The sequence below is a fragment of the Geotrypetes seraphini genome, chromosome 7 (assembly GCF_902459505.1).
Source record: "Geotrypetes seraphini chromosome 7, aGeoSer1.1, whole genome shotgun sequence".
NCBI classification, from domain to species: Eukaryota; Metazoa; Chordata; class Amphibia; order Gymnophiona; family Dermophiidae; genus Geotrypetes; species Geotrypetes seraphini.
In genome coordinates this window covers 8529464-8545100 of record NC_047090.1, presented here as the reverse complement: position 1 = coordinate 8545100, position 15637 = coordinate 8529464, and the positions used below count along the sequence as shown (strand labels likewise).

At 42.6% G+C, this 15637-nt stretch overlaps 1 protein-coding gene across 1 annotated transcript in view; it reads right to left on the bottom strand.

The window, feature by feature from the left end:
* Positions 1-15637, bottom strand: part of CRACR2A (calcium release activated channel regulator 2A) — a 76366-nt gene that overhangs the window by 49602 nt on the left and 11127 nt on the right. The window contains exon 4 of the mRNA XM_033950985.1: positions 10647-10875. Coding sequence (XP_033806876.1) covers positions 10647-10838 — 192 coding nt within the window. The 5' untranslated portion in view covers positions 10839-10875. The remainder of the gene's footprint in view (positions 1-10646; positions 10876-15637) is intronic.

Here is a 15637-nt window from a genome sequence, read left to right as displayed (position 1 = left end):
ACGGGTTAGGGACAAAAAGGTTGTCAACTGGTTTGGTTCATAAAAGACATATTTAACAGCTTTATATAGACAAATACATTTACAAGAGCACCGCAAGTAAAACGTGGAACCCAAGGATGTAACCCCAGGCTTCAATAACAGAAATTCTCAACGACGTCGCTGCGTCTCTCGTACTAAGTCAGGAAACATTTGTTTTATCAATTGAAAGAGCTACTGATACGATCCAGCTGCCTCTTGATCAGATATTTCCAGCATTTCAGATACATTTCATGAAGATTTTTGAACTTGACTTTTTCCAGGAAGGTAACATACGGAAGAAAATGGAGGCAACATTTCCTCCGAAATGTCATAGAAACATAGATAGAAACATAGAAGATGACGGCAGAAAAGGGCTGTAGCCCACCCTACTGTCCCTTCCTATGTCCAGTATTTCTAGTAAATATCTTTAAAGCATTTCCCTAGGGGTTACAGACGCAATCCTAGGAATTGAGATGTCTAATTTTACTTTCTCTACAAGTTATGCTTGGGAATTAAGATTGAAAACCTAAGAAAACTTTCAATATCAGTTTTAAAGCTATTAAGATCCTTTTAAAAACATTTCTTTTTTTCACTTAGGGCTCCTTTTACAAAGGTGCGTTACGGCCTTAACATGTGGAATAGCGCACACTAAAATGTAATGTAATTTATTTCTTATATACCGCTAAACTCCATTAGGATTCTAAGCGGTTTACAGAAAAATAGACAATAGGGTGCATCTTTATTTATTTATCTTATTTTTATTGTATCCTTTAATGTATATTTTCTCTGTAAACCTATATTACTTATAATTTTAATGCATACTATTGTCTATTTTCTGTAAACCGCTTAGAATCCTAACGGAGTTTAGCGGTATATAAGAAATAAATTACATTACATTACATTACATTAAAATTATAAGTAAAATAGGTACTTAGAAATTCCCTTACTGTCCCGAAGGCTCACAATCTAACTAAAGTACCTGGAAAATTGACAATTAGTAGAGTAATGAAGAAATAAAATAGAGAATAGATGAGAAAAATAAGAAAATAAACATTCTAATAAGATTACAATGATCTAAAGGACTTTGAAAGGTTGAAAAAAGAGGGGAGATAAGAATAGATGCAGAGGGAGAACCGTTGAAGCAATAGAATTCTGGGGAAATTTAAATGAAATTTAAATGATAAAATAAAACAAAATAAGTGGTAAAATAATAAGTGAGAATAAAAAAATATATCATAAACTAAAAAGAATTGAAAATAAAATCAATGCCACGCTAGCCGCTACCGCCTCCTCTTGAGCAGGTGGTAGTTTTTCGGGTAGCGCGTGTGCACACCTTTGTAGAAGGAGCCTTTGGCTTTTGGTTCTGACATTCCTCAAAACAATCGTACACATTAATAAGATATTTTTCTTGACATTATGTAGGTTTCTTTCCCCTGTCTTCCTCGCTTGTCTTGCATAATCAAATATTCTTTCCTGCATTTTATGGAGTTCCTTTCTTTTTAGCCCTAAGAACTATTGTAAGCTTCGAAGGGATATCAAATTTTAATAAATAGAAATGAAAAATAGGGAAAGGAAGGGGGATTTGATATACCCCCTATATATCTTCTATTAAGTGATTTACATTTTTCCCTGTCAGTCCCGGTGGGCTCACAATCTGTCTAATGCACCTGGGGCAATGGGGGGATTAAACCCCCTCTTTTACTAAGGTGTGATAAATATTTGCGTACAGTAATCACGCGCTAAACGCTAACGCAGGCATGTTATCCTATGGATGCATTAGTGCTAAGCGCACGCGTTGATTTAGCACACGTTAAAAGCACGCTAAAACGCTTAGCGCACTTTGGTAAAAGAGGGCCTAAGTGGCTTGCCTAGGGCCACAAGGAGCAGCATGGGATTTGAACCCACAACCTCAGGGTGCTGAGCCTGTAGCTCCAACCACTGCACCACACCTTCTAATTCTAAGTATATATGTTGAAATGTATTTATTAATGAGGGGTAAATTTTCCAAATTTTTATAGGTATCATCAAGCCTATATTTTAAGACAGGGTATGTATTGGATCCTCCCAGAGCTCATGGAGAATGTACCGGATTGGCTATATTTAGAATGGTGACTCCTGTTTCCTTTGCATTTGTCTCATCTTATCAGTATAAGATTACCTAGGAAATATAAAGATAATAGAATATTGTTTGATACATGGAGAACTTTAAAATATGTTAGTAATTTATCAGCAGATCCAATTTCAAAATCATTAAATCAATCCATTTGGCTTAGCTCCAAGATTAAAATTGGCGGTTTTCAAATCGTCTGGAAACATTGGATTATTGCAGGTATACGGACATTAAATGATGTTGTTTCAAATGGTTCATTGCTTAGTTTTTCACAGCTGCAACATAAATTTGGATTAAGTAAATCACAACATTTTAAGTGGATGCAGTTGAAGCAAGCTATTCAGGAAGGGTTCCCTGAAAGGAAAGATCTTAATACTCAGTATAGTTTGGAATTCTTATGCTTTCAGGCGGATTTTTTGGGACACCAAGCCGCACAGTGGTATAAATTGTTGTATGGATATTTGAATAAAAAAACAAAAAACTGGTCTTAGGGATATTTGGAGCATTGAGGTCAAGCACCAAATTTTTGCTTCTCAATGGCCACGACTTTGGTCTTGGAGATTAAAAATTACAGGGTCAGCATCGATGAGACAAATTTGGTTCTTTTTGTTACATAGAGCTTTTTGGAGCCCAGTTCGCTTACAAAAGTTGGACAGCTCTAGGTCTAATAGATGCTGGCATTGTAATTTAGGTGCTGGGACTCTAGATCATTTACTTTTTTTCTGTCCCTTTGTCAATGCCTTTTGGAAGTTAATTTGGCCCCAAATTAATTCAATGTTCGAAAATCATGTTGCCCTTTCATATGATACTATTTTATTTGGTACATCTATGAGATTCAAGAGTCAAATTTCAACAAATAACAATAAGCTTTTGCTTATACTGACAGGGGTTGCCATTCAACATATTACTGGAAATTGGAAGGATTATACTAAACTTAATTATACCTTTTGGTGGAATTCAGTGTGTCATATTTATAAAATGGAGAGAATGCTTGCTATACAGCAAGGTAATTTCAATAGTTTTAAAAAGATTGGGGGGGCCATTGATTACATATTCTAATGATTAGACACCTTGGACACCTTTTTATTACATAGGAATATTTTTAGTATGGGATGGGGGAGATAGGTCTTGTATTTTAATGGGTTTGTTCCTGATGAATGGGCTGGGTGTGGGTGGGGTCTCTTTTATATGCATTTAATAATAATACTGTTAAGAATGTCAAGTGATTTTGTACAAATTAATTGATTGAATATTGTACACTTGTTGCAAGATTTGAAAATGAATAAAGAATATAAAAAAAAAGAAATGTATTTATTAATTTTCAAAGTGTAATCAAACAAATCCAGCAAAACGTAACAGATCTCTTATATATATGCACAATAGAATCCCCTACCCCTAGTTCCCCCCATCCCCATCCCCACGAACAAAACTCATTATAAGTGCATAAAGCTAAGTTCCACATTAGGAGTTAGCACTCTGACAATAGCATGACGATCAAAAAAGCAAAACTAAATAAATAAAATAAAGCCAGTGTATCAATTCACGGAGCGACCGCACCTTGCGTATTGTGTGCAGTTCTGCTTGCAGCGTCTCCAAAAACATGTAGTGCAACCAGAAAAAGTTCACAGAAGCGCAAACCAAAATGAAAAAGGGTGTGGAATAGCTCTCACATGGTCCACTGATGATACAACAGACATCTATAGATTCTGTAAAATAAACTACCCCCCTAAAATAAAACAAACACAAAACCCAGCTGGAAACTTTTACTTGACACAACGTTGCCTGCAAAGTTCTGATGGCAGGAAACATCTTTACAGAAAAGGTTTAGTAAACTGGAGCATCTCACACACTGCAAACTTTGTAAACGCAAGAAATTCTGGGATCCCAAGAGATAACCTAGGAGGACATCCCAATTCCAACTAATTACAAGCTGGAGGCAAGGAAAGCAGACATAATACGAAAAGAGAAAAACACCAGAACTGGATTCATCGTAGAGGTGTCAGCTCTATGAACTGGGTTGAGAGAGAGAAGGTCTTCAAGTGCCAAGACATGCAGTCCGAGTTCAAGAAGACGTGGCAGAAAGAGGCAGAAATATGTCACCTCATTTTGGATTTCTTACTAAATAGGGAGATAAAGCTTAGTGTTCTGTGACAAGAATTACTCTATATTATTATAATCACAGCTATAATCTATTGATAATAATATTGCTTTCCTTATATTATTTTTAAATATTATTGTGAAGTGCTCAGACCAAGTAACCCAAAATATAGTGAAGTCACTACAATGAGGTTAACAAGGGGACCATCATCGCCTTCACCTGTCCCCTGCCCTCCCTAGATGTCCAAAAACATTTTCAGATCAACTTGAGCAACGCTTCATATATAATTGGCAGACCCTGGTGCCAAAGGGTTTAAATTTAGACATAGACTGGCTAGTGGTTTAATAGTATGACTTCCCTTTTAGTGATTTTAATTGAATTTAGTATTGACTTCCGGCTGTCAGTTTGGGAGCCTCTTCCGGTTAGTTCCATTTAAAAACTTACAAGCTGAGCAGATAGATTCAGTTGGCCCGTTAGCTTTGAAGGAGTCTGGTCTCAGTGAGCCATTACCAGGTAATATAAGAATTTTAAGAGCTTTAAGATTAACTTAGTACAATGGCACTCAGCAAATGGTACTCAGAACCTTTAGGGCTAATTTGATTTATTACAATATGTTTCAAGCAGTTTGAACTGTGAACTTTGAACTTGGTTTGATTTTCCCTTAGTGTCCCTCCCTGATGAAGAGGTGAAACTCGAGTCGGGGGGACGGGATTGGAAGAACGATTTTAACGGAGCACATGAATTTTATTAGTTCAAAGTCATCAATGAGAATTAACGAAAAACAACTACCCCCCTATTCAGATAAGTACATCAAGTTGATCTGAAAATGTTTTTGGACATCTAGGGAGGGCAGGGGACAGGTGAAGGCGATGGTGGTCCCCTTGTTAACCTGTGTCTGTGTATGGCCGTTTGGAGGAGGATGGGCAGGGGAGGGCTTCAATGGCTGGGAGGGTGTAGATGGGCTGGAGTAAGTCTTAACAGAGATTTCGGCAGTTGGAACCCAAGCACAGTACCGGGTAAAGCTTTGGATTCTCGCCCAGAAATAGCTAAGAAGAAGAAAAAAAAAAAAAAATTTTTAAATTGAATCAGGTTGGGCAGACTGGATGGACCATTCGGGTCTTTATCTGCCGTCATCTACTATGTTACTATGTTACTATGTTACTCATTGTAGTGACTTCACTATATTTTGGGTTACTTGGTCTGAGCACTTCACAATAATATTTAAAAATAATATAAGGAAAGCAATATTATTATCAATAGATTATAGCTGTGATTATAATAATATAGAGTCACCTCATTTTGGATGCCACAGGATAGGCCCAAAAGAATTGATAAATTGAACAATTCTACGATGGGACCCATAATCCAAAAAGTGGCCTAAATCGGTACTTGGACGATCAAAAAGACAGATCGTCCAAGTACCGATAATCAAAGCTGGTTTGAGACGTATCTAAAACCACCTTAGGCCTTTCCCCTGCCTCTGAACGCCTAGAGCGAAAAGAAGCTTTTGTGGAGGAGGGGGGCAGGAGGTGGGTCGACCTAGACTTATGCGTACAGCAAGTAGAACCAAAAATTTAACGAGGTTGCCCAGTCGGAACTTATACGTTTTAACTTAGACCAAGGGCTCCTTTTACGAAGCCGCGTCAGCGGTTTTAGCACACGCAGCTTTTTAGCACAAGCTAAACCCGCGCTACGTGGCTAGAACTAACGCCAGCTCAATGCTGGCGTTAGCGTCTAGCGCAGCCGGCAGTTCAGCGCACGCTACTAAGCACGTTAAACCGCTAACGCGGCTTCGTCAAAGGAGCCCCAAGTCAAAACAGGTGTAAGTTCTGGCCCCTCCTTCGCCTATAAGGTCTTGTTTTGGGCGTTTGGGACTTGGGCGATTTTTTGGGCTGGGAATGTGTTTTAATGTTAGACATTGTGGTGTTCTGGGAGATTAAACTGCTCAACGTGGAGGTCGGCCATTCTGAAAAAAAACCCCTCATTTTGGACGGTTTTTTTTTGAGAATGGATATTTCCCTGCTGCTACTTTCGGGATTTAGGGGCTTAGGCCAAAAGGGGACTTAGACTTTTTTTGATTTTGCCCCTCCATGGATATACTTTTTTTTTTTTTTTTTTAATATTACATTTTAATATTTACATTTTAATATTACATTTTAATATTTACATTTTAATATTACATTTTAATATTTCCATGACTTTTTTACATCTAGAAAGAATCTCCAGTTGGCACAAGGCAAGTTTTATGGTGAGCATTAGTACTAAATTTGAGAGCCTGAGATCATACCCCACCTAACCTGGCAAAATAACTTCTACTGGGAAATAAAAAGAAAAATAATCCAAATCAATAATCAATCCAAATCAATCCAACTCAATAATCAATCCAAATCAACCCAACCCAATAATCCAACCCAATAATCCAACCCAAATCAATAAACCACCCAAACTCTGTAAAAAAGAGAAAACCTCCACCTGCTTCGTGTCAATTGCGAAAGAGCCTCAGTGACAAATACAGAGAAAACAGGGAACTTCGACCCTGAAAAAAATCACCATCGTAGGTCATAAAACCTCCATTGCTTCCATAAGATATTTGGGGCTCAAAAAACGCATATTACTGGTGACCATAAATCGCCCAAGTAGAATAAGAGCATTACAAAAACATGATAAAAATACTTAGCTTAGTGAGAATATGGAGAGAAATCCTGTGACTGTAAGGCTGAAGGGTAAATTCTACAGATAGCTCCGAAAAAAAACCACTCAGGGGTCCTTTTACTAAGGTCCGTTAGCTGATTTAGCGTGCTAAATGCTAACGCATCCATTATATTTTATGGACACGTTAGCATTTAGTGCCTTATTAAAAGACCCCCCCCCTCAGTGTTATTCTATAAATTGAATCATCTACTACAGAACTTGTATTAGCATTTGTATTTTTTTCTTCTTAAAGAGGTGTTTTGGGTGGTGTCTGATATTCTATACAAATTATTTACTTGTTTAAAAATTGCAATAAAGAAAAAAAATTACCGTATTTGCCGGCGTATAAGACGACTTTTCAGTACCTTAAAATCCTCCCCAAAGTTGGGGGTCGTCTTATACGCCGGGTACTGTTTACATGCCCTTACTTTACATTAGAGAGCTGCACGGGGACACCCCTAGGGTCGCGGGGATCCCGTGGGGACGCCCCCTAGGGTCGCGGGGATCCCATGGGGACGCCTCCGAGGGTCGCGGGGCTCCTGCGGGGCTGGATGCTCAGTCTTCTGGATGTACGCGGCTCTTCTTCTCCCTACCTTCTCTGCTTGCAGCACAGAGCCGAACGGAAGTCTTCCCGACGTCAGCGCTGAAGTCGGAGGGGAGGGAGGGCTTAAACAAAGCCCTCCCTCCCTCCGACGTCAGCGCTGACGTCAGGAAGACTTCCGTTCGGCTCTGTGCTGCAGGCAGGGCAGATAAGGAGAAGGAGAGTAGCCTCGCGGTACCAAGAGAGAGGGGCGGCCGCCCCGCCCCGCCCCGGTTGCAGCACAGCCGGCCAGGTTCCCTTACTTTTGTGGCACTTCCCCGACCGACCGATAACAGCCCGGGTCCGACAATCCTCCCTGCCCTGTAGCCGCGAATCTAAATTACCTTCTTACAGCAGCTGTAAGAAGGTAATTTAGATTCGCGGTTAAGGGCAGGGAGGTTTGTCGGACCGGGGCTGTTGTCGGTCGGTCGGGGAAGTGCCACAAAAGTAAGGGGACCTGGCCGGCTGTGCTGCACCCGGGGCGGTAGAGAAGGTGTGCGGAAGAAGGGGTAGTTTTATACGGCGAGTATATAACAAAACTCTATATTTTAACTAAAAGTTGGGGGGTCGTCTTATACGCCCAGTCATCTTATACGCCGGCAAATACGGTACCCCTCCCCCCTTGTACAAAACTGCACTAGCGTTTTTAGCGCCGGCCAAGGCAATAACAGTTCCAACGCTCATAAGGAATTCTTTGAGCATCGGAGCTGTTATCTCCACGATCAGCATTAAAAAACGCTAGTGCGGGTGGGGGGGGAGGGGGAGAAGGAGGGGAACAAAAAGAAAGAAACCCAGAAGGAAATGCTGCTGCCAGTGTGGAAAATGCACTCATCACAAACCACATTTTCTTTTCAAAGCATCTTCGATATTTATACAAAACTGTTAATACTATTTGCAATGTATCTAACAAATTTGACTTGATAATTTTCCTACAGAAACCACTTTCACCACGCTGCTCCTCGTGAAACCTGGGCATGTCAATTAATCCCCCCATTGCCCCAGGTACATTAGATAGACAGGGAAAAATGCTTGAGTACCTGAATAAATTCATGTAAACCGTTCGGAGATTCCCTGGGAGAACAGTATAGAAAATTGAATGAACGAATATGGCAACAAGGCAACTTTGAACACATTGGATTGACCCTTCCCTATAACCCTTCTCCCCTTTATAATCAAATCTTAATTATGGCAAACAGATGCTTACACCTACCACAGTGACACGCCAAACCGGTAGGTGCCACGTGTGAAATCTTGTCTGTAACTATGGCAAATTCAAGCTGAAAACTTGCACTGCAAGGATAACTGGTAAATTGTAACCAATAAGCTGTATATGGAGAACCTCTCATATGCCGAACGGTTAGACAGGCTGGGGCTCTTTACCCTGGAAAAGCGGAGACTGAGAGGGGACATGATACAGACTTATAAAATCATGAAGGGCGTAGAGAAGGTGGAGAGGGACAGATTCTTTAGACTAGCAGGGACAACTAAAACAAGAGGTCATTCAGAAAAACTGAGAGGAGACAGATTCATAACGAATGCAAGGAAGTTCTTCTTCACTCAGCGGGTGGTAGACACCTGGAACGCGCTTCCCGGAGAGGTGATAAGACAGAGTACAATTCTGGGGTTCATAGAGGGACTGGATGGCTTCCTGGAAGCGAAGGGGATAACAGGGTACAGATAGAGGTTTACCTCACAGGACTTTGAGCGAATAGGATATGGACATTTTAGGCTAGGTAGGGAACACTTTCAGGTCATGGACCTGGAGGGCCGCGGACTGCCGGGCACGATGGACCCCTGGTCTGACACGGCAGAGGCAATGCTTATGTTCTTATGTCTATTATTAAATCCCTATTATTGTCTAGTATTAAATCCCTAGTATGTGTCAAGTTAACTCCTGTAAACCGTGCCGAGCTCCACAACCATGGAGATGGTGCGGTATATAAACCTAAGGTTTAGTTTAGTTTAGTTAGTTTAGGATAATAAACTTGCACTGAAATTATGTCAAATCGTAACCTGTTAACTGTGTACTATGTATGTTTAGTCTGTAACCCGTTCTGCGCTTTATATAAATGAGGAATGAGCACCTCGATCGCTTAAGTCAGGGGTGTCCAATGCCGGTCCTCGAGGGCCGCAATCCAGTCGGGTTTTCAGGATTTCCCCAATGAATATGCATGAGATCTATTAGCATACCATGAAAGCAGTGCATGCAAATTAGAGAATGACACGGGGAAAAAATCTGTCCCCGTCACCGCCCCGTCACCGGCCCACCATCCTCTGCACCGCCCCGTCACCGCCGATCCCTTCACCGCCCCGTCACCGTCACCGCCATCCCTTTCACCGCCCCGTCACCGCCACTGCCATCCCATTCACCGCCCCGTCCCCGTCCCCGCTGCATCCATATAAGCCTTTTTCCTTTCACTCCCTCCTTCCAATTTGAGCCGGGAACACTAGCGATCGCACGGTCCCCGCGGCCACTACCTGCCTGCCCGGTCGATCCTGGTGTTTGGCCGGCTCTCTCCCTTCTCCTCACCTTGGTTTGTGGGTTTTCTTTTTCGGCAACCTGCGCGCTTTCCCAGGGAGCCGCACACGCGCAGCTGCTCAGTGTTCGATCTTCTGCTCTGCTGCAACTTCCTGTTTCCGGTTGCGTCAGAGCAGAAGATCGAGGCTGAGCAGCGGCGGGTGTGCGCGGCTCTCTGGTAGCGTGCGGGTCGCCGAGGAGGAGGATCTGCGGACTGGGGTGAGGAGAGGGGAGAGAGCTGGCTGGACACTGGAATCGATTGGGCGGGCGGGTGTGAGCTGCGGGGACCGCGCGATCCTTCATGCCTCACTGCGGGGGACAAGACCATTCACCGCCCCGCGGGCGGTGAATGGCCTTGTCCCCGTCGCCGCAGCGACTGCTAGTTTTCTTCCCCGTTTCGGCGGGTGACCCGCGGCTAAAATGCGGTGGCCGCGGGTAAACCGCCACCGTGTCATTCTCTAATGCAAATAGACCTCATGTATATTCATTGGGGAAATCCTGAAAATCCGACTGGACTGCGGCCCTCGAGGACCGACATTGGACACCCCTGGCTTAAGTAGATCAGAACGCACAAACTTTTGGGCACTGTGCAGAAAAAAAAACACAAAGCAAAACCGAAGTGCTTGGTTACCTGCATTTCCCGTCGTGTGATGAAGCCTTTGTCCTCAATGTCACAGAGCTGAAAGAACTCGTGTGCTTTGCCCAGCATAGCCAGCAGTCCCGGGTCCTGTTCTTCGGGCGCCTTTGCCCCCGACTCCACCGGGCCTCGACTCTTGCTGGCTTGTCCGGACCTGCTCACGGAAGGGTTCTCGGATGCAGCCATCGCACTGGGTCTCCGGTGCTGGTCTGGGACCTGGATGCTGGAGATAAGAGGGAGCGCATCAAAGTCTCACCGAGATGCTTCTCCTCATCTCTTAGCAACCACCTACTTAATTAGCCACGGAAGCCGAGCTCTTTGAAAACCCATGCCATGGTGAGCGGGCACAACCAACTTCAATGGCCAAAGAAGCAATGGAAAATAATTACCATGTCTCATCAAGAGTACATTAAAGGGATCTAGTTCACATCAGAACAAATGAAAACACAAAAGCTCACAACGGGCCATTTACAATGGGCTAAGTTCTGTTCTACAATGACACAAACCGAGTTTGCACTTTTGCCTGGCCACTTTCAGCCTTTTCGGGCAGCTTCTGCTCTCAGGAATAGAAGTGCCAGCATCGGGTTAGATTTAGAGAATGACATGGGGACAAATTTTCCCCCATTCCCCCCCCAGAAACTCATTTTCCCGTCCTATCCAGGCGAGTTCTTTTCCTGCCCCGTTCCTCATCTGCACAAGCCTCAAACACTTGAAAATCCTAAGTAGCAACATTCTAGAGCTCAGATTGTGATGTCATAATGCCTCATTCCACCAATGCCTAAGCTCCGTCCTCATCTGCACAAGCCTCAAACCCTTTAAAATCCTAAGTAGCAACATTCTAGAGCTCAGATTGTGATGTCATAATGTCTCATTCCACCTATGCCTAAGCTCCGTCCTCATCTGCACAAGCCTCAAACACTTTAAAATCATAAGTGTTCGAGGCTTGTGCTGTTACGGTAGAGCTTACGGGAATGGGACAGGGATAAGAACAGCGAGAAAACTCACAGAGATGAGAAGGAGAACTTGAGTCCCTGCGGGAACGGGGACAAATTTGTCCCCGTGTCATTCTCTAGTCAGATGCACTGAGTGATCCTGGGAAAACCAACCTCTGTTTCCAGTTCTCCCTCTGCAGGGTTTCATGCCGCAAAACCAGCCACCCCACAAGTGGCTCTTTGCATGTGTCTAAAGTAATATGTTGCACTGCAGTTGAACTTTGTTTAATTTAAAGGGGGAATATTCATGCCGTCATTGTTATCGGCATCAGGGCTCAGTAAATATGTCTAGTTCTGCTTGGCCTGTGTCTCAGCAAATATGACAGGTAATCTGCAGAGGGAGTTTGATCTCTGATGCCCATGAGCAAGCTAGAAAGAAAAAGTTAGAAATAGAGGAACTTGCCCAAATTACAGAATATACACACGTCCCCAGATCTGGGGGTGCTAGTGGACTTGATGTCTGAAGAACGAGCTCAAATCCTGTAAATGCAGCAGGTAAAATCCCAAGAAATAAACATCATAAGGAAGTGATAAATGAAGTGAAATAGAAGAAGCTTTTGCAATGATACACAGTGTAAAAAGATCCATCACCAGAGAACATGGCTGCTAGCAAGGAAAGTAATCGCGAGGCTGCGCCAATCCCTACAGAAACTAATGGCAGCGAATCGGGTGGAAATTTAAGAAATCAAAGCAGAGATTCTCTAACGGGAGATAAGGGCGTCCTTGTTGGAAGATAAGAGTGAGCGCAAAGTCAAAATCACGGTTGAGCTGAAAGGGACTTCAACGCTCTATGGGAATTTCAAGGACAAGGGAAGAGTGAGAAACAGAACAGACATGTGAGAGGGTTGTGGACGCCTGGGAGAAGCCTCAACGGCAGAGCGAGAGGGTTGATGCCAAAACAAGTCAGACCTGTGACAAAATCTCACCAACTGGATGGCTCAAAACAGTCTTTTTTCTGCCAACATTTTCTATCGTTCTAATGACTGTTGTGATTTGGGTCTCGGTGCTAGGAGGCTAATGTACTCATTTCTGATTCATTACGATACTGTGATGAAGAATTCAATTGTATATTATATTAAAGGTATTTCCACGCACAAAAGAGACATGACACTTTTGGAAATTGCCCAAGAAATGTGTGTGTAAGAGTGGGTGGGGGGTGGAAAGAGGGCGAACGTTCACGCTTTATTATGGATTTCCCGTCAAACGCATATAAGGTTTCACAGATAAAGTAGTGCCACAAACGGAAGATGGTGATTTGTGTGTCCGACGTCCACCCTCGGAAAACTGATGTAAAATCTGTGAGTCGATAGTATCTACAGACTTTGCATCCAACACCCTTTGCATGACCTTATGAGGAAAGTCTGAGGTTTGAGTTCAAGTTCAAGTTTATTTGTATTTGATAAATCGCTTATCCATAATTTACTAAGCGAGTTACAACCAAAATATAAAAGTAGGTCATGAAATTAACATACTATTTAAAAAGGGCAAGACGAACAAACGTACTGACAAACTTGGATACAGAAGGAAAAAGGGGGTAAAGTTACAAAATTGATGTTAAGTTAGATTAACGAAAAAACCGTAAATGGAAAGAACCTTTTTGTTTTCAGAGATGTTTTCTGCATTATTTGAGATTTAAAGGTTAAATGCGTCTTTAAAAAGAAATGTTTTAAAGTTATTTTTAAATCGATTGAGGTCATTTTCATCTCTTATATATTGCGGTAGGGTAGTCCAGGTCTGAGGAGCCATCACCGAGTATATATCATGACGTCTAGTGCCAATGATTTTTAATGAAGGAACAACAAGCAGCCTTTGGGCTGTAGAACGGAGGGAGCGTGATGTGTTGTGTGGAATAAGCACGCGATTTATAAATGGCGGTTCATTGGAGGATAATGTTTTAAATGCTAAAAGCAAAATTTTAAAGGTTATACGATGGCTGATAGGGAGCCAATGCGAGTCAATCAAAAAAGGAGTTACGTGGTCGTATTTATTTCCATTGTGAATGGGTTTCACAGCGGTATTTTGGATTATCTGTAACCGTTTTTTTTTTTTTGTGTGGGTTCAAATCCCACACTACTCCTTGTGACCCTGGGCAAGTCACTTAATCCCTCATTGCCCAGGTATATTAGATAGTGTGAGTCCTCCAGGACAGACAGGGAAAAATGCTTCAGTACCTCAATGTAAACCGCTTTGGTTAAAGTGGCTTATAAATGGTAAAAACAAACAAAAAAAAATGGCTATGATGTATAATTACTGTACATATAATTTATTATTATTGTTTCCACGCACTGAGTATGGATTTTATCCAATTGGAAATAATGCTGGGTTTTACTAAGCTGCAGTAGAGTTTTTTTTAATGCTAAATGCTCGGACACTCGTAGAGTTTAGAAACCTCTATCTCAGCTTAGTAAAAGAGGGGGGGAAATTAAAAGAAATATTTTATAATTCTTAATATCTCAGAAGCTGAGGGCAGAGTCAGATGTAGCCCTTTCCTCCTCCCCCTTCCCCTATCTACCTTCATCAGCTTCCTCCACCCATCAGTGAGTTGACATTGGGGAGAAGCAAAACCCGGTTGATCCTTCCCCCTCGCTTCACACTACCCGGCTCAGTACCCAGCTGGCAGTCACTTCAGGAGCTCATTTTTCAGGCACTTTTCCAATTTATAGACCAGAACAGATGCCGAGACGGCGCAGATATGAAAGGGCAGCAAGACCTGTGCACAGACATGAAAGGGCAGCAAGAAAAAAATAGGCCATTTGTTGTTTAATAAAGTCATAATTGCCCCATATGGAATATGCACAGATCAAAAATACTCCACCCTGTTTGCTTTTCAAATATGACTCGGATAACCTAAATTGAGAACTCCACCATTGATAAATAAAGCATGTGCGAAGTACAATACAGCCAGCACGGGTAGTAATGGAAGAGCAAGCTCTTGGGATCCTTAGATCAGACCTTCTGAGTTGGTTCGGCTCTTTCTAAGTCACGTTCACCATAGCAAACAGTGAATGAAGTAGCTCATTGTTACTCTTTTCGGAACTTCCTCTTCAACAAGCTGCCTTGAGGTTTTCATAATCAACGTACACAGTCTTGTACAAGAACAGAGTGGTTAACCAGAGGCACACAAGGAAAGAAGCATAAAGACAGATTGTTCACCCTCTCCAAGGTAGGGAGAACGAGAGGGCACTCTCTAAAGTTGAAAGGGGATAGATTCCGTATGAACGTAAGGAAGTTCTTCACCCAGAGAGTTGTGGAAAACTGGAATGCTCTTCCAGAGGCTGTTGTAGGGGAAAACACCCTCCAGGGGTTCAAGACAAAGTAGATAAGACAGGTTGTTCACCTTCTCCAAGGTAGAGAGAACGAGAGAACACTCTCTAAAGTTGAAAGGGGATAGATTCCGTATAAACGTAAGGAAGTTCTTCACCCAGAGAGTTGTGGAAAACTGGAACGCTCTTCCAGAGGCTGTTGTAGGGGAAAACACCCTCCAGGGGTTCAAGACAAAGTAGATAAGACAGGTTGTTCACCCTCTCCAAGGTAGGGAGAACGAGAGGACACTCTCTAAAGTTGAAAGGGGAGAGATTCCGTATGAACGTAAGGAAGTTCTTCACCCAGAGAGTTGTGGAAAACTGGAACGCTCTTCCAGAGGCTGTTGTAGGGGAAAACACCCTCCAGGGATTCAAGACAAAGTTGGACAAGTTTCTGCTAAACTGGAATGTACGCAGGTGAGGCTGGACTCATTTAGAGGACACTTGGAATGCGCTACCGGAGGAAGTGATCAGGCAGAGTACGATACAGGGATTCAAACAGGGATTGGACGGATTCCTGAGGGATAAAGGGATCGTGGGATACTGAGAGAGGTGCTGGGATGTAACACAAGTTTAGAAAGCTAACCAGGTAATAAGTATAGAAAGCCAACCAGGTCGTGCATGTGCAAGACCGGAGGATTAGGACTTCGATGGGAAGATAGGACTTCAATGAGAAACCAAGGTGGCAAGG